This window comes from Cucurbita moschata, unplaced genomic scaffold (assembly GCF_002738365.1).
Source record: "Cucurbita moschata cultivar Rifu unplaced genomic scaffold, Cmos_1.0 Cmo_Scf00028, whole genome shotgun sequence".
Lineage (NCBI taxonomy): Eukaryota > Viridiplantae > Streptophyta > Magnoliopsida > Cucurbitales > Cucurbitaceae > Cucurbita > Cucurbita moschata.
Window position 1 is genome coordinate 2,030,942 of NW_019268544.1, and position 16,601 is coordinate 2,047,542.

General features: G+C 37.1%; 4 protein-coding genes across 6 annotated transcripts; 2 read left to right on the forward strand and 2 right to left on the reverse strand.

Moving 5' to 3' along the window:
* Positions 1-196: 196 nt before the first annotated feature.
* LOC111463475 (phosphatidylinositol 3,4,5-trisphosphate 3-phosphatase and protein-tyrosine-phosphatase PTEN2A-like) lies at positions 197-5,871 on the forward strand. Its single transcript, XM_023107420.1, has 14 exons — positions 197-518; positions 693-773; positions 1,255-1,825; positions 2,122-2,223; positions 2,335-2,391; positions 2,582-2,647; positions 3,047-3,223; positions 3,328-3,414; positions 3,489-3,553; positions 3,626-3,702; positions 4,474-4,520; positions 4,615-4,745; positions 4,943-5,012; positions 5,140-5,871. The coding sequence occupies exons 3-14, from the start codon at positions 1,412-1,414 to the stop codon at positions 5,659-5,661; spliced, it is 1,815 nt and encodes a 604-aa protein (XP_022963188.1). The 5' UTR covers positions 197-518; positions 693-773; positions 1,255-1,411; the 3' UTR covers positions 5,662-5,871.
* A 266-nt stretch (positions 5,872-6,137) lies between these two features.
* LOC111463566 (small RNA degrading nuclease 1-like) lies at positions 6,138-10,859 on the reverse strand. Of its 2 annotated transcripts, none has more exons than XM_023107558.1 (12): positions 10,776-10,859; positions 10,369-10,551; positions 10,206-10,295; positions 10,033-10,101; positions 9,775-9,882; positions 9,428-9,544; positions 9,277-9,346; positions 8,396-8,496; positions 8,109-8,243; positions 7,912-8,019; positions 7,285-7,392; positions 6,138-7,060 (listed from the first exon to the last, which is right to left on the reverse strand). In XM_023107558.1, exons 1-12 carry the CDS (start codon positions 10,806-10,808, stop codon positions 6,653-6,655), a joined length of 1,530 nt encoding a protein of 509 aa, XP_022963326.1. In that variant the 5' UTR covers positions 10,809-10,859; the 3' UTR covers positions 6,138-6,652. The 2 variants fall into 2 exon arrangements, with proteins under 2 accessions (XP_022963326.1, XP_022963325.1); XM_023107557.1 differs by having other exon boundaries at positions 9,742-9,882.
* A 990-nt stretch (positions 10,860-11,849) lies between these two features.
* Positions 11,850-14,001, forward strand: LOC111463490 (cyclin-D3-3-like). 2 transcript variants are annotated; one of them, XM_023107441.1, is made up of 4 exons: positions 11,850-12,781; positions 12,903-13,104; positions 13,200-13,351; positions 13,449-14,001. In XM_023107441.1, the coding sequence occupies exons 1-4, from the start codon at positions 12,272-12,274 to the stop codon at positions 13,617-13,619; spliced, it is 1,035 nt and encodes a 344-aa protein (XP_022963209.1). In that variant the 5' UTR covers positions 11,850-12,271; the 3' UTR covers positions 13,620-14,001. The 2 variants fall into 2 exon arrangements, with proteins under 2 accessions (XP_022963209.1, XP_022963210.1); XM_023107442.1 differs by having other exon boundaries at positions 11,855-12,781; positions 13,221-13,351.
* Positions 14,002-14,791: 790 nt separating this feature from the next.
* LOC111463493 (ADP-ribosylation factor 1-like) lies at positions 14,792-16,464 on the reverse strand. The gene is made up of 6 exons (XM_023107444.1): positions 16,163-16,464; positions 16,020-16,090; positions 15,803-15,922; positions 15,599-15,717; positions 15,188-15,269; positions 14,792-15,056 (listed from the first exon to the last, which is right to left on the reverse strand). Exons 1-6 carry the CDS (start codon positions 16,308-16,310, stop codon positions 15,051-15,053), a joined length of 546 nt encoding a protein of 181 aa, XP_022963212.1. The 5' UTR covers positions 16,311-16,464; the 3' UTR covers positions 14,792-15,050.
* Positions 16,465-16,601: the final 137 nt, after the last annotated feature.

Here is a 16,601-nt window from a genome sequence, read left to right on the forward strand (position 1 = left end):
ACAATTTAATAATAAATATTTAGGGTGCTAAAAATAATCAAAATAAGTGTAAAATAGTTGCCCTTAATATAGCCCGAAACTAATTAGGATTCTAATCCGTGATTATTGAAATTTTTAAAAAATGGGAAGAAAAAAAATTAGAATATTCTATTCTTACCGTCATCTTACAAGCTGTCTGGAAATCAAATTATGAATTGACCGAAGACGACGTGTCGTAACTTCTTGGAGATAGAGATGAAATAATTCGGTTGGAAATGAAATACGATTTACATCATCCAGCCAATTAAATTGTTCGAAGTTGAAATTAAGCCATAGATCGCTAATTTCTTCAAAATTCTTCACCTGCGAACTGTAATCATTCTTCCTCTCCAGTAACAATTTCCAGTTCCCTCGTATTCTTTTTCGAACTCTGAACAGAAACAACCTTCGCGGAGATCCTAACTGGACACATCATCTTCTTCGGTTCATTCACAATCATTTATTCGACGAGATCCAACCGAAATTCTTAATTCGTCTCTGTAAGTTTGCCTGCATTTTCATTTTGAAGTCATCATTTCCGTGTGTAATTCTAAGAACATATCCCGCATGATTTGTTACTCATGGGATTCGATTCGTGTTTTATTCTGCCAATTTCCCGTGATTACTTGCAGATCTATAACTCTTTGTTGATATGGTGCTTTTCTGGAAACCAGGTTGCTGAATCTTACTTCGAGCTCGGCACCTTTTCTTGGAGCATGTTAAATTAATTGAAGTGACTGATAATATTACTAGAGGTATGAATGAAATGTAGTATGTTAATGGAGAACGATGAACAATATAATGTTTGAGTAGCCTATATTCAAAAACTCTTACCGTTGTTCTCTAAATGCATAAAAATGATGATGCCTATCCAGAAAATGAAGGAACCCTCATGGTAGAAATTTTCTATTATAGCCTATCCAGTTTATTATTAAAAGGAAAAAAGTTCATTATTCCCCCCAAAGGTAGATTAGGAGTAGCTTGATCCAAAGCAAATGTTTAAGTGAACATACGCAATCGTGTGTGTACTCATGCTTGTTCACTGTCCAGCAGTGGCTGATACCGAATGCACACCCACGTCGTTGAGAACAGGGCTACATAATTAAATTGTTATGAGAGACTTCTTGATCAGTTTTTCTTATGATAAGATCATGAATTTCAATTGTTCACTAAATCTTAATTAACATTTTGGCATGAGAAAAAATCAAGCGTGTTCATAGTAGTTGTGCATTGCAGCTTGGATGTAAAGATTAACTACTGACAGCTGCAACTTCATTGTGGATATCTCTACTGGGCATCATGGTTTCTATTTGAGAAGTTGAGATCCACATAGTTCTCAGTTTCAGCCAGGATAGTAAAGCCGCATTTAACCCTGTTTCATTCGTATGATAAAATGGATAATGGAACTTCTAATAGTCCAACACAATCTGCAGTCAATAATCCAGCTCCTACTGTCCATGGGCAAAATAGTACAGGAGACCATTTGACATCTATTTTATCTCCGTCTGGAATATCATCTTGGGCTAAGAGTTTTAGAAATCCACAACCGCCTGAAGCAGCAGAAAATGACTCTAAGGCAGGAAATGCTGGGATGTCAGCAATTGCTCGTTTCAGTAGTGGCTTTGGATTGCGGATGCCTTCAATGTCTGCTGTACGAGATGATACTGCCGCAGATACCAAAGCAGCAGCGCAATCTGATGTTTTCAAATCAATCACAAAAGGTTTAGTTGACACATCTCAGAATGCAGTAAAGGCTATGCAGGTAAAGGCACGCCATATTGTATCTCAGAACAAACGAAGATATCAGGTAGTTCATGTGTGCTATATTTTCTTCCGTTTAATTGTTCTTGTTGTATTTGTTATATGCTCTGTGCATATTTCTTTTTGTACACTTACAAGCTATACACTATAGTATTACATTACTTCTAAACCAACGAAAATGCACCATTTAAATGGCTATTGAGTATTATTTAGATAATAAATGAAAGAATATATTTTGAACTTTTTTAATTGGATGGTTTACAAAAGAGTGAACCAATGATTCTTCAACTTTTTTCTTTTTTAGTATACTGAATACGTTAATAAAATCTATTGCCTAAACAGGAAGGAGAATTTGATTTGGATATGACATATATCACTGAAAATATAATCGGTATGGGGTTTCCTGCTGGTCACATGAGCTCCGGTTTATTTGGTTTCATTGAGGTAAGTGAAAAATATTCAGATAGATTTAGATGAATTTACCTTTATGTATTTAGTGGATATGAGATTGTTACTTTGCATCTTGAACACGTATAATTGGAAATTTTGTTGTAGGGATTTTACAGAAATCATATGGAAGAAGTGATCAAATTTTTTGAAACTCATCATAAGGTAAAATTTAGTTTCACTTATTTTCTGGTATTTTATGAGCCCATACAGCAGAAGACTCAGAGGAAGAAAAGAGCTACGAGCAGCGTTATTACATACCATGCCTGTCTACATCTTGCTGATCTTGTTTTCTTCTTATTCCCTTAACCCATTAATTGGAAATGTCCGTAAATTAAATCCTTATTATTGGCAGGGAAAATACAAAGTTTACAATCTTTGCTCAGAGCGTTTGTATGATGCCTCATTATTTGAGGGGAAGGTAAGCTTTCAATTTTCAGGTCTTCAATTGAGCATCCTCACTAATATCAATTATAGTCAACGGTACAACAAAAACTGCATAAGCTACCTTTTACTTTGGTTGATCTGAAGAACTGGTATTTGGCATTGTTTGTCTACCTAATAAAAATCATTTGTTCCAGCATACTTCAGTTTAGGGAATGTGTATGATCCACTGACCCAAAATAATTTCTTACCTGTAAATGTAGGAAGTATAACACAATTATCTCTGTGTTACAAATATTTACTGAAAATCTTAATTTCTGAGTGGCTTTGAATTGGACAGTCAGAAATATATGGATTCTTATTTCTCAAGTCAGGAAATAGCGACTAAACTTTTCTGATCATTATTTCTTCAACTTGCAAATTTTGGATCTTTCAGGTTGCACATTTTCCGTTTGATGATCATAATTGTCCTCCTATCCATCTCATAAAATCATTTTGTCTAAGTGCTTATGCATGGTTAAAGGAGGATATTGAGAATGTGGTTGTTGTTCATTGTAAAGCTGGTATGGCACGAACAGGGCTAATGATTTGCAGCCTCCTTTTATTTCTAAAGGTAAGAATATATAGTCTATTCTCATAAGGTTGGTAGGTTTATATTCAATTTTACCTAATCTTTGGGCTTGTTTATTACTCTCTTCTTTTTCCATCTGGATGCAGTTCTTCCATACGTCAGCAGAAGCAATTGACTATTATAATCAGAAAAGATGCGTGGATGGAAAGGCTTTGGTTCTTCCTAGCCAGATTGTAAGCCAGTCAATTCTATTCTCTCTCTTATTTTTATTTTATACTTTATTGTGACGCCTCTTTACTTGATACAGAGGTATGTCAAATACTTTGAGCGCATTTTAATACATTTCAACGGAAATACTCCACCAGGACGGAGGTGAGTTGTTGATACTGTTCATGGAGAACATAAATATGGTCCACCAGAGTTACTCATGTTAAAATTTTACAGGTGCATGCTGAGAGGTTTTCGGCTTCACAAGTGCCCGTATTGGGTTAGGCCTTCGATTACAATTTCAAATCACAGTGGTATTTTGTGAAATTCCTGCTGTTTCACCTTATACTACAAATCTTCTTTTTTAACATCTTTCAGTTGAATTATCTTTAGCAAGGCTATATTTGTCAGTCTCTTGCAATTATTCTGTTCTTGATATAGTTTACTATGATATAAACTTTTGCCTTATGGTCAAGTATTAAGTATACAGAGAAAGGGATTTGGAGAAAATCTCTCATGAATCCATGAATCCATGCATCTGCAATATTTTCTTTTCGTTTTTTTATTTTTCTTTAACTGTCTTTGCGTGTGTCTGAATGCAGCCTCTGCTTTTTATAGAGATGTGATTGGTCGTCTGTATATCTATCTGACACATGCTTGTAAACATTTGTTTTCGTTCACTGATTACTTTGATAATGCCAAGCTGGCAAGCTATGTTTCAACAATACCTTGTAGGTTTTGGTGGCTTTGGATTTCAAATATACCCTATTATATATATATACATGAGCATAAGAAAAGGACTCATCAAATATCCCATACACCTAAATATTTAAACTCAACAAAATTAGAAATTAATTATAACATATTTGAACTAGAGAATAACTAGAAAATCTCACGAACTCCCGAATTAATGATATAAAAGGGGATGTGGTGGTATTTATACTTTGACAGTAGCTGTCCAAAATCTTGTTCTTTCTGTTGTGGGATGTTAATTACAGCCTTTCCCATGTGTAGATCGTTCGGCTGCTCATTAGCCTAAAATTATAACATATATATTCTTACCAAAGTTTTTGAATTATCTACAGAGATTTTGTTCTCAACAAAAAAGCATCCAAAGACAAAGGATTTGATGGTAAGGTTATTGAAGTTCCACCCTTTGGTTTAGTTCCCATACAACATATTATGATGATTTGCATCTCTAATCTGAGGTTTCCAACTTACTGCAGCCAGAAGATTTCTGGATTAGAGCACCAAAGAAAGGATTTGTAGTCTTTGCACTGCCAGGTGAGCCTGGTTTGACAGAGTTGTCTGGGGACTTTAAGATTCATTTTCATGACCGCCATGGAGATTTTTATTGGTTAGTTAATTTCTGGTCACCTCCAATCTTGTTTATTAGTTGTGAAACCTTTTGAATACTGTCCACGGAATTCTGCCCAAATGGTATCATGAATTTCTTTCATACCTTCGTTCTGCTCCACTAGTATGCCATAGGGAGTAAATCGTGCCGTGCTGTGAAGGTCTTTTAACGTTGTTTCCCCCTTTATTTTTTTCCAGTTGGTTAAATACAACAATGACAGAAAACAAAGTATTATTAAGCGACACAGATCTTGATGGTTTTGATAAGGTAATCAACACAATCCTTCAAATCCATCGACACTGATTATAAAAATCTCCTAACGTAATCCATTACTGATCTATACGGATTTTGTTTTTGCTCTCTTTTTATAATATATGTGGGTCACCATTTGCAGAGAAAACTTCCTACTCCTGGATTCCAGGTCGAGGTTGTGATGATAGACTATAATGGTACTTTGCCAACACGATCGAAAACTAATTCTGCTGGCAAAGGATCTGATTGTCGTCCTATTCATGATCGGGTTCCAGGTCATGAGGCGGCACAATCGAGCAAAGACAAAATTCCTGAGAGTGAAGAAAATGATGATGTATTCTCTGATAGTGATGAAGAAAATGGTGACACAAAAACTGGTCTAGCTCAATCAACTTCTGAAACTGCAAAAGTTGACCATTCATCAACAGCAATTTCTTCTGATAAAATTGGGAGTTTAGCGCGGGAAACAAATCATTTGTCACTTGGGAATGAGAGAAATCTACAAATCAATGCTCCAAAAGAACCAAACATTGGTGGCATGATACAACCGTCAGGCCTTGAGACCCCAAATATGGATTCGGCAAGCGCAAGTGAATTCAAAGCAATAGCCGCTGATGCATCAGTTTTCACTTTTGGGGATGAAGAAGACTTTGATAGTGAATGAAGCGTGAGTTGAGCGTTGCTTCAAACCATTTATATCAGAAAATGTTCGATTATCAAGAAGTTGATATTTGAGATAACGGCAGCTTTCAATTGATTGTTTTTCCCTTCATATGATACCTTCCCTCTTTTAAACCTCCCCACCTCATGGTGGAAGGGAAAGGAAAAGAAAACACTTTCTATATTGTTTAAATCATTGGGCTGCTTAATGCGATTCTTTTTCCCAAAATTTACATTTATCAAAAGCTAACTTCGTCAAAATTTAGGGATCCAAAATTCAAATAGGAATTTCCACACGACCATCAATTAATTTACTTGACAACGCAAGCATTTTAGTTTTAGTAGTTATTCCATTAGGTATCATTACCATAACTTATTTGCAGAGTTTACAGAGGAGGAATTAGTACAGAACATGATATAGAACATATTTTCAATCATATAAAAACATTTGCATTCCCTGAGCAATTCAATTAAAGCATATTTCCTCAATAAAAGTATATATATAGCATGAATCAGACAACCAAGACATCCAGAAAGTTTTAACTCAATAAAAAAAAGGTTGAAAAAAAAATCTTAGCGCACAAAAAGAAAGAAACAAAACAAAACAAAATTAACCTCTTAGGCCAGTGAGGCACTTGAGGGAAACCTACAACAACATGAAACTATTCTTAAGTAATAACACAGGGAAGTCGAAGCTCTTTTCCTCTTGCCCCCACGAGATTAGTAAAATGTAACGATCTACAACACCAAAACTGAGTATTTGTATAAATTATCTCCGATTATTCGCTCCATGGCTGGATATTGGTTTAGCAGCTGGGTAGTCAATCGTCCCAATGAATCTATTTAGTAAAAGGATGCAGCTTGTCTGTGTTGATCCCATAAATTTCACTGTAATTCACAAAAGAGGCACCAGGATCATGGAGATAAAAACCAGAAGAAGAGTACAGGCAGAACCAAGACTATAGCTGGCGAGGGGAGTGGATTCTAAGCAAAATTTACTTCTTTTTTCCTTTTTTCTTTTCGTTTTTCTTCTTCAGAGCGGTGATCGCTTTACGCAGATTACTAAGTTCATAATCCTTCCTTCTCAATTCTTCCTTCAGTCTCTCAACCTCATTCAAGTGATCACAACACGGACTCGAGTCCTGTTTCAATTCTAGATTCAACATTTCAACCTCCTCAACATGATCGAAACTTCTACTTGAGTTTGAAATCGTATCCATCCCAATGTTCTGATCAGTCTTCTGTTTTTTGGACATGACTAGGTTTTCAATCACTTCCATATCTCTTTTTCTAGACGATAATTTGTCAGCAAAATCCTTTCGTCCCATTTTGCGAACATAGATACTAACAATGGTCCCTGAACGTTGAAATCTAATGAGCTTCTGTGGCCGTCCAGATGAATCCTGATTGTATGGCAGGATTGGAAAAATTAATCAGTAAAACCAAGCGTAAAATTCTCCCCAGGGCATCAATTACCCGGTACTGAAATATGATCGACTAATTTGGCAAGGATATGGCATAGTATAAGTGAAATGTGTGTCATTTTTCTTAGGGAATACGGAAAGCATATCAAATGAAGAAAATAAATCATCTCATAAAGATAAAGAAAATGTGTATTCACTATTACCTCATTTTGGCTACCTTCAATCTGTTCGAACGCTTCATATGCCTCTTTGGGATTCTTAAAAATGGCAAATGCGGAATATATATCCCCCCCTTGACCATTCTTAGGCGGCTGTTAGAAGATGAATCGTCAAAACATAAAATTTATAGGTAAAAGATAAGCAGATGGAGAAGAATATAGACATTACATAATGCGCATGTTGTTAAAACAATTATGGTGTTCGAATATATAGAAGAGGGCAGTGCAACCAAACAACCTAGACATTTGGTCGACCTGTTAAACTGCATTGACCAGTTACTAAAAAAAATTGAAGCTTATATAAGAAAAAGTTGATAAATCAAGTAGTTCAAAATGGGCGACATAAATTCCGGATCCATCCACAGGAAGTACACATCTGCTAAGTGCTAACTTGGCCACTCAACTTTCTTAATCCACAAAGACCCATTAAAATAAGCGTTCATCAAAAGTGAAGATACCAAGCCCATAGTAACAAACTATGTACATGATATTTTTATAAGATTCATCATAAATCAAAACTATCGACTATGTATGTGCATGGAAATTATCACAAAAAATTATTCGGAATGCATATCTATGGATTGCATACAAAATAAATTGAGCATATTCAACCTTGACTTCAATGGTGAAATCACCACTAATAACTCCAGCTAATTCTTCACTTGATACATTAACAGGTATTCTATGAAGAAGCAACTTCTCCATACCAATTTGAGGTGTCTGCAGTATTTAAAGGAAAATCAATATTAATCTATGAACACATACAACATAAGCGTTACTGTAATGGGTTGGAAGATCCTTATTCTTACATTCTCATCAGCTTCGGTAATCACATCATCAACTTTGCTCTCTAGCTTTGCGAGAGCAAGTTTCATGGCAGCCCGAGCATCATCTAGACAATTATGTGGAGCACCCTCCTGACGAAGGTCATAGCCCAAGACAGACTGTAGAAAAAGAGGAAAAAACTCGCCATAATGACATCTAAAAGAGACAAATACTTCTGATTATGAACATAAAAGCCCTCGCAGAAACAAAAAAAAAAACATTGCATGAGTGAAAGAGCACAAACTATGAAAAACATGTATTTTACACATGCCTTACACAGGTTGTTCAAAGAAGGCCTTCTATAGATTGATCCATTGAAATACTTGAAGATGTAAGAGGTGTCAATCACCCTCGCATGATCTAATTGAAGTGCTGTAGCAACAAAAGAAAAAAGGACAACAAATAAACTAATGTCAGGGAGAAGCAATATGCACAATTTTCAAGAGGCCATTTGTTTGCAAGGAATTTGGATACTTAACATGGGAATCCATATGCTTGTGCATTTAAGTGGCATATCGTGGCTGATTGTTTTTGTTGTCATGCCCTTGTATCTTTAAGTTTAACTCATTTTTTTACTATTTGATTACTTGATATTTTATCTTTTCTGGATTTTTTAACTGAAGATCAATTTAATTTTAAGATATTAACATATTCAATTAGTATAAAATAAAATGGAAAATCAATGAGACATAATTACATTTAATTAAAGCATGAATCTTTTATTTTTTGGTATAATTACAAAGGATGATATGAAAACTTTAGGACAGTATTTTAATAAGATGGCTAGTAGTTAGCATAGTGGCTTTTCATTAAGACCAATTTCTCCAATTGAAACTTAGTTTGAGTTGGGTAAGTTATTACAAGTTGGTTAAATAGGGTGGATAAGTTTTCAATTTTGAAGTCATATATCTTCCATCAAATTAGGCATGAGGTAATTACAGTACAATTAATAAAATATAATTTATTGTAACATCATCAATTTATACGTAAATTATTACGTCTAGTCACAGTAAGAAGTTGATTCAGAAAACCTAACATATAAATTTTATTGAAGTTGAAACTTCGGAAAAATTAAAGCTGAAACTGAAAAATAAAAATATGGCCCTTGAAGAACTGATAGAATACAAGTACCAATGATGATATTTAGATTACCTCGTAGGTCATTGTTCAGACTGTGGCCCACCAAAATAGTCCCACTTGACAGCAATTTTGTAATGGATTTCTGCAATTTGCACAAAGAATATCAGATCGTATGTGTTAGAAGAAGAATAAACTGTCCTCATAAGAAACAAACTACAGATACCTGTACATCAACCAAAGAACAAGTAACATCATCTAAATCCCCAGGAGAAATTCCAGTTATATCAGTTCTGTAGTCGTTAATTGCTTTCCTAGGTTTTACAAGTTCATCAATTTTCACCTGAAGACAAAACTCTAAGGTCAGCATAAAATTAAGCACAAGGGGCCTAGTAAACGGTCTGATAAAAGCTTGAAACCATTTATGAAAGAACTGTACAAAAAACAAATGAGACCATTTTTTTTTTTTTCTGTGGGTGTGTGCGTGTAAAGGGAGATTTGAACAGAGGCTACGAGAAGACAGAAAGGTCAAGAGAATACTTGTAAGTCACGATCCACCATGCAAACCCTCACCAAGTTCTCAGTTCCATCTTCGCAGAGAACCATCTCACAATCAATGGCATAAATTGAATTTGAGTTCAGTGCTTCAGACTTTTGACTGAATTTTGTAACAATCCATCCCTTCAAGATCAGACCCACAAGTCAACATAAATTCACTAGATAGGTAGGCAGTCATAGAAGATATTACATATTAAATGGAAAATTTATTAGTCAATTAACAAAACAAGAGAAAGATTCGAAACACAGAAAGCAAGCAAGGGAACAACAGACCTCATTAAAAGATGGGAATGAATATTCCAATGAGTATTGTGGGTGTTCAAGTGTAAGCCGAACCAGCCTCTGCACTGCCACAACCACGGGTTAACAAAAGTAACTAAGATATAAAATTCGTCACTGTAGGCATTGATTGATCCTCCACCAAAAAAAGAAAAAAAAGAACCCACCTGCTCAGGTGATTCATTGTCTGAAGCATTCTGCGATACTTGCTTCACAAAATTGCGTTTCTCGTTACACTGTAGTACTTTATCCAAAAACTAATAACAGAAAGAGCACAGTGAGCATATCACGAAAACTTCAAGTGGCGTTTATGATAGAACGATTCATTACCATCAAATCATCCTCTTTACTAAAGGTCTTGAGAAAGGCAATCAACAAATCATTGGGCCTCTTATACGGGTCGCTCAAGCTAGACCCGAACTTAGGGTCATGCCTTTTAAGAAACTCCTTCCAGTCTCCTTCACGACCTTTCATACCTCGCTTCTGGGCCAGCCGCACCATCTCGACAAGCACCTACGAAGCAAACGTGGGGGATCTAGCTTTTTAAACAAATTCAACACACTTCCACACATATTCCCTAGGTTGCTGGCTTCAACCAACAGAATCACCGAGACAGTGAAGTTTCGACAGATTCCATGTCTAAAAGTAACAAAACAATAAGTGTATACTTCGCAGAGCAGTTGAGAACAGGACATGAATGATAAAGATAAATATAGATTGAAGGACACGGAGATTACCGTCTTCTCTGCTGTAACGATCTTGTCCTCCATTGGAAACGATTTCGGAATTCGAAGAGAGTGGGTTCCCGCCGCGTAGTGTTCTTCGACGAGAAAGCTGTTGATTAAGAATGAATGGGGCAACCCAACCAGAATTAGGGTCGGGTTTGTGGGTGCAACCAGAATACTCGGTGCTCCATAATTAAATTAGGGTCGGGTTTCCGGGTACAACCAGAATACTTGGTTTGGGCCGTAAGGAGTATTTAAGGGGGGCAGAAAAGGAAAAATAAAAAATAAAAAAAGAAAGAAGAAGAAGAAGAAGTACAGAGCAGTGAGTAGGGTGAACGGTAGGGCCAGAGGATTAAAGGTCAAGAAGACATCAGAGAGCCGTACGGGGCTCTGTCTTAAGCCGACAAGACGGCACATTTATTGAGCCGATTTGTTTTTGGTCCTCCTTTTTCTTCTTCAAGTTAGTTTACAAGGCACAAAGCAAACGCCTTCAAACGCCGAGTGAGAAGATGAAAGTCGTTGACCTGTTCTAACAGTTGGATGAAGGGAGCATACAATACACCGCTCAACATTCGCGCATGGAGCGTATCGTAATTTCCCCTTTCTATTTTACTCTACGGTCAACGATTCGTGCTTTACTCGCGTGTATTTACTCGCCCCTTATCCAATCGGGTAGCTTACGCACTCAAAAACTGCCACGTTGACGCGCCCGGTCATTTCGTATGGCTATGTAAAATACTATTGGCTTCAAAATATGTTTCCCCCTTCAACCCACCGTTCATATTTTGGGTAAATTATATTTATATATATATATATATAAAAAAAAAAAACCCAACATTTTTTAGAGTAGGGACTACACGTGCCACAGGCGTGGGGACGGAGAAGCTGTATCCACCCTCTTTTTTCAATTTTAAAATTCATTTATTTTCTAAAAGAATCTGGAGCCGAACAGGGATTTTTTCCTGTTTTTTTTAAGTTAAATGAATATATTTAAACAACATATTTATATATAAAGAAAAAGAAAAAAGATGGAGAAATTGGGAGGGAATGAGGAGGCAACCGTAGCTTAGGTGAGTGGAGGAGTGAGTAGTGTGCAGTCTACCGTTGCGTTTCATTATCCGCGCCAAACTCCAAAAAGTCTTTTCTTTGTTTCTTTTGCACTCTGCTTTCTCATATTTATTTTAAATCTCAAAAGAGAGACTTCGAGGAAAGACAAAGACAGAGCCAAACCCCAAAACATTATAAAGTGAAAAGACGACAGGCGTGCAACCATCTCCGCATAAAACCTCTTTGTTGCTTAGCTTCATTCTGGGACTGTCTCTCTCTCTCCCCCTCTCTCTCTCTCCTCTGCTTAAAAATCTCATTCTCAATCTCAATCCAATCGCCCAGTAACAGATACGCCTATGGATATCCCTTTCTCTTTGACCACTCCCTTTTCTTCTTTCGCCTTCCCATTCCTCAAATGACTTAACCCTTTCTCCTCCTTTTTCTTCCAACAAAACACCCCCATGGCTCTCCCGGATGAGGCCCAGGTTCAGGAGATTGAAACCCAGTCCTACGTTCTTGATGCCCTGTTCTGTGAAGACCTCTGCTGCGACGAAGATTTCGATGGAAATGGGACCGTTGAAGATAGCGATTACTGGGAAACTCTGAGAAAGGACCAGCCTTTTCTCGCTATTAATTTGCTGGAAAAAGACCCACTTTGGGAGGATGATGAAGAATTGCAGTCTCTAATTTCAAAAGAAGAGCAAACCCATGTTTGTAATGCTTCTGTTACCTCTGATGGGTATCTAATTCAGGCTCGGAATGAGGCATTGTCCTGGATTTTTAGTGTTAAGCATCACTACGCTTTCTCTGCTTTCACCTCTCTTCTTGCTGTTAACTACTTCGATAGATTCGTTTCAAATGTGAGGTTCCAGAGGGACAAGCCATGGATGAGTCAGCTTGCAGCTGTTGCTTGCCTCTCGCTGGCTGCCAAAGTGGAGGAGACCCACGTTCCCCTTCTCCTGGACCTTCAAGTATGTAAAGCTTTCAAATCATCCTCCAACTGTTTGATGAAATGCCGCAGTGAAACTATATTCTTGGTTTCTTGCTCTGTAAACCCATTTTAAAACTTGGCATTGTTGTATTCTGTTTTAGGTGGTAGAATCTAAGTTTTTATTTGAAGCCAAGACCATACAGAGAATGGAGCTGCTGGTGTTGTCTGCCCTTCAATGGAAGATGCATCCAGTTACTCCCTTTTCCTTTCTTCGTCACATTATCAGGAGGTTACCTCTGAAGGACCATATGCTTTGGGAGCTTCTTGGGAGGTTTCAGAGCCATCTCCTCTCTATAATAGCTGGTAAATGGCTTACTTATAGTGCCGAACTTTTGTTTCTTTGCTTATCATGCGAACATAAATGTTGTTCCATAATGAAATGGTTGGTATCTTAATAGCAATGGTCATTCCACTGCCAGATAATAGATTCTTGTGCTACCTGCCTTCTGTCTTGGCCACCGCTACAATATTGCATATCATTAATGAGATTGAGCCATGTAATTTCTTGGTATACCAGAACGAGCTCCTCAGTGTACTTAAAATTAATAAGGTATTGATGAACAACACGGATGAATGTCTGAATGTTTCTGATTTTCTACTGCATTGCCAAAAGTTATGGCCAGCTGAAACATGTTATATCTTTACAGAATCATCTAGATGAATGCTACAAGGTCATCCTTGATTCACTTGGCAGTAATGGCAGTATCAATAGCTATCAAATGTGTGGACTGGGTAGCCCACGCGATGTTATGGACGGATACTTCATCTCTGACTCCTCGAATGATTCATGGCCAATGGTACCATCCATCTCACCGTAGCCTAACACTCCACATTGAGAAAGCGCGCCATTTGGCCTATGAAATCTCTCTTGATGCTCCTACTTCCTACCAGCCTTCTGCTGAAGCAATACTCTTGAAATTGTTCTGGGACTCTTCACTTCTCACATGCATTATATAATATGATGTCCAATTTTTTTTGTTGTCGTTGCCTATTGGGAAAAAAAAAACTGGTGAGACTAGGAATCATTGCTCTGAAGATGTGTATTAGTTCTTTCACTGGTGGTGGGGAGGAACAAAGTAGGATTGAGGAGGGGAAGATCTTGGTTGGGTTTCTATGTTGAGTTATGAATAGTCTTTTCATGTACTCCACCTTGGATATAGTACTACTTCAATTTGAGACCATATTATTTGTAAATTCAAATCTAGTTGTCTCTTTTATTTACTTCTTACAATATTTTAATTGTGAAGGGCGCAACTGTTGTAGACTGGACTTGAAGGTTGAAAGGTTGTTTGGTTCTTCAATGAACAGTTTGATGACAGTGATGCTTCATGGAGTCAAAATCATGCTGTAAGAACTGACAGCCAAAACCTGACTGCTCAGTTCTTTGGGTAATGAGAGTTCTTCTGAGCTGTAAATCCAGAAACCATAGGGGATGGTTCTGCACGTTTTGAATAGTATCGTAAAATGGGAACCGAAACCACCACAGCAAATGGGAATGAACATTGAGAATTGAGATTTGAGAACCCAAATATAGGATTTGAATTTTGTCAAACAGTATCTGCCAAGTACATTCAAACTTCTCCGATCATATCTTAATTAGTATATGTGACATCATCGGAGAGAGGACAATTATTTCTAATAAGAGTGTAGAAACTTCTTTCTAGTAAAAGTATTTTAAAATTAAGAGGCTGACAGATCACATAATCTAATAACAATAAATTTGAGCTGTTACAATATCACTTCAACAAGATCCAAATAGACAGCACAATCTCTTTTGAGTGTTGTGTTTTTTTTTTTTTGGCTTTTGGCTTGAATTATTAATTTTTCGAGTTTCTTATCCTGGCTTCATCTTTTTGGCATTCTTATATGATTGAATTTCCCATGATGGTTCATCAGATTATAACAATATTCTTCCAAGACTACGAGGGGAAGCAACCTGGGTGATGAGAAACAAGAACAAGACATATAACAGTGAAAGAACACGAAAGGGTGGAGCAACAAGACCCACATTTATAAAATAACATTTATTATTTAATTTTTCTTTATTATCGTTCACATGGCATGGGGTTCTTCCATCACTGCTTTTGTACATATCTTTCTTGGATCTCAAACCGAAACTATACACGAAAACGTGAGAATTCAACACTGCAGATCAGAGTGCACAGGTCTTTCCCAGATCAGAGTGCACAGGTTCCTTCTGGTTTCATTTAAAGAGCTTTCCCACAAGGTGTTCATCAAAACAACTGGGATTAGACCTACAACGAAAGCTTAAACCCATCTGTTAGTTTTGGGTAGATGTTCTGTTTTTTCATCCAGTCTAACAAAGAATAAAGCTTAACTTTAAAGGAACAAAGAGAAAAAAACCAGATAAAGCTATGGAACTTGCCTTGTTTGAGATATTGCTAGACAGCCAATCAAGACCTTCATACAGTCCTTGGCCTGAAGTGGCACAAGTGGCCTGGATGTACCTGCATCACTCATCTCTCTAGTTTCAGTAAAATTAAAAATGGAAAAAGTGTTCAAAAAGAAAATTCTACCCAAGTCTTTGAAGTGGTCTATCTTCACTGAATAAAAAATATTAGTATCTACTATGTATGTAATAAGACAGCAATTTGATCACAATATCGACCGGCGGTGGTCCATCTTCCCTGGCGGACGCGTTTTAAAAACCTTGAGAGAAGTTCGGAAGGGAAAATCCAAAAATAACAATATTTGCTAGCGGTGAGCTTGAAGATCTGTTACGTGACTATAGCATGGGAGACCAACAATAGTATTTTCTAAAGAGAGAGATATGTACCAGCGACGATGTCGAAGTGAGTGAAGGCCAAGTTTATCAGTGATTTCAGCAACAGTCATAGCATTTGGAAGGTCTTGCTTGTTGGCAAACACCAGCACAGTTGCATCAACCAGTTCATGCTTGAAGGAGGAGCAAGAGCAAGATTAAGTGTAAAAGCCAAGTAATATGTAAGGGTGGATGAAAGAAGCATTTAGAATTAAGCACCTCACTGAGCATCCTGTGAAGCTCATCCCTGGCTTCTGATATCCTATCTTTGTCATTGCTATCCACCACGAAGATAAGACCATGCGTGTTCTGAAAATAGTGCCTCCATAGAGGTCTGATCTGCATAGCATCAACAAGAAAGCAATGAATCAAAGCTTCATTATTGGGTTGATGGAATATGTCTCATGTTCATCGAATGATCAAACTAAGAGAATACCTTATCTTGGCCTCCAACATCCCACACTGTAAAGCTAACATTCTTGTACTCAACCGTTTCGACATTAAAACCTGATCGATGAATAAAGAGATTAAAAATATGTAATCACCAAAGCTAGAAAGGGGCTTAGAAAAAGGAGATACCGATGGTGGGTATGGTGGTGACAATCTCTCCAAGCTTCAACTTATACAAAATGGTTGTTTTTCCAGAAGCATCAAGACCCACCATTAAAATCCTCATTTCTTTCTTTGCAAACAGCATCCTTACAAGCCGAGATATTGCCATTCCCATGGTTGCCGATCTAGATTTCAGACCACAAAATTAACTGATTAATATGAACTACCTGTGCGACGAAGAATTCTTACGCTTGGAAAGCGAGAAGAGGAAGAAGAGCAAACCCAACTGAAAAGTTGAGTCCTCGAGTGGCTTTAGCATCAAGGAACATTATAGAGAAAATGATAAAAGGCGTTTACAGGCGAAGGGAATTGGATTCCGATAAGATTTCGGGAATAAAGGGCCTGAGTTTGAATAACTATTGGTGGTTTTGCCATAGCCATTTGCTTTTGGGATTCTTCAATTGCC

What these genes read in the sequence shown, in the direction of transcription:
- LOC111463475 (XM_023107420.1), top strand. Translation starts at nt 1,412, where the DNA reads ATGGATAATGGAACTTCTAATAGTCCAACACAATCTGCAGTCAATAAT. An exon ending in AGAACAAACGAAGATATCAG is followed by an intron (nt 1,826 to 2,121) that starts GTAGTTCATGTG and finishes TTGCCTAAACAG; the next exon opens with GAAGGAGAATTTGATTTGGA. An exon ending in CAAAGACAAAGGATTTGATG is followed by an intron (nt 4,521 to 4,614) that starts GTAAGGTTATTG and finishes AACTTACTGCAG; the next exon opens with CCAGAAGATTTCTGGATTAG.
- LOC111463566 (XM_023107557.1), bottom strand. Translation starts at nt 10,808, where the DNA reads ATGGAGGACAAGATCGTTACAGCAGAGAAGACG. An exon ending in GTTCTTTGGTTGATGTACAG is followed by an intron (nt 9,347 to 9,427) that starts GTATCTGTAGTT and finishes TGCAAATTGCAG; the next exon opens with AAATCCATTACAAAATTGCT. An exon ending in TTGAAGGTAGCCAAAATGAG is followed by an intron (nt 7,061 to 7,284) that starts GTAATAGTGAAT and finishes CCATACAATCAG; the next exon opens with GATTCATCTGGACGGCCACA.
- LOC111463490 (XM_023107441.1), top strand. Translation starts at nt 12,272, where the DNA reads ATGGCTCTCCCGGATGAGGCCCAGGTTCAGGAGATTGAAACCCAGTCC. An exon ending in CCCTTCTCCTGGACCTTCAA is followed by an intron (nt 12,782 to 12,902) that starts GTATGTAAAGCT and finishes ATTCTGTTTTAG; the next exon opens with GTGGTAGAATCTAAGTTTTT. An exon ending in TCTCCTCTCTATAATAGCTG is followed by an intron (nt 13,105 to 13,199) that starts GTAAATGGCTTA and finishes GTATCTTAATAG; the next exon opens with CAATGGTCATTCCACTGCCA.
- LOC111463493 (XM_023107444.1), bottom strand. Translation starts at nt 16,310, where the DNA reads ATGGGAATGGCAATATCTCGGCTTGTAAGGATGCTGTTTGCAAAGAAA. An exon ending in ATGTTGGAGGCCAAGATAAG is followed by an intron (nt 15,923 to 16,019) that starts GTATTCTCTTAG and finishes GATGCTATGCAG; the next exon opens with ATCAGACCTCTATGGAGGCA. An exon ending in TTCACAGGATGCTCAGTGAG is followed by an intron (nt 15,718 to 15,802) that starts GTGCTTAATTCT and finishes TCCTCCTTCAAG; the next exon opens with CATGAACTGGTTGATGCAAC.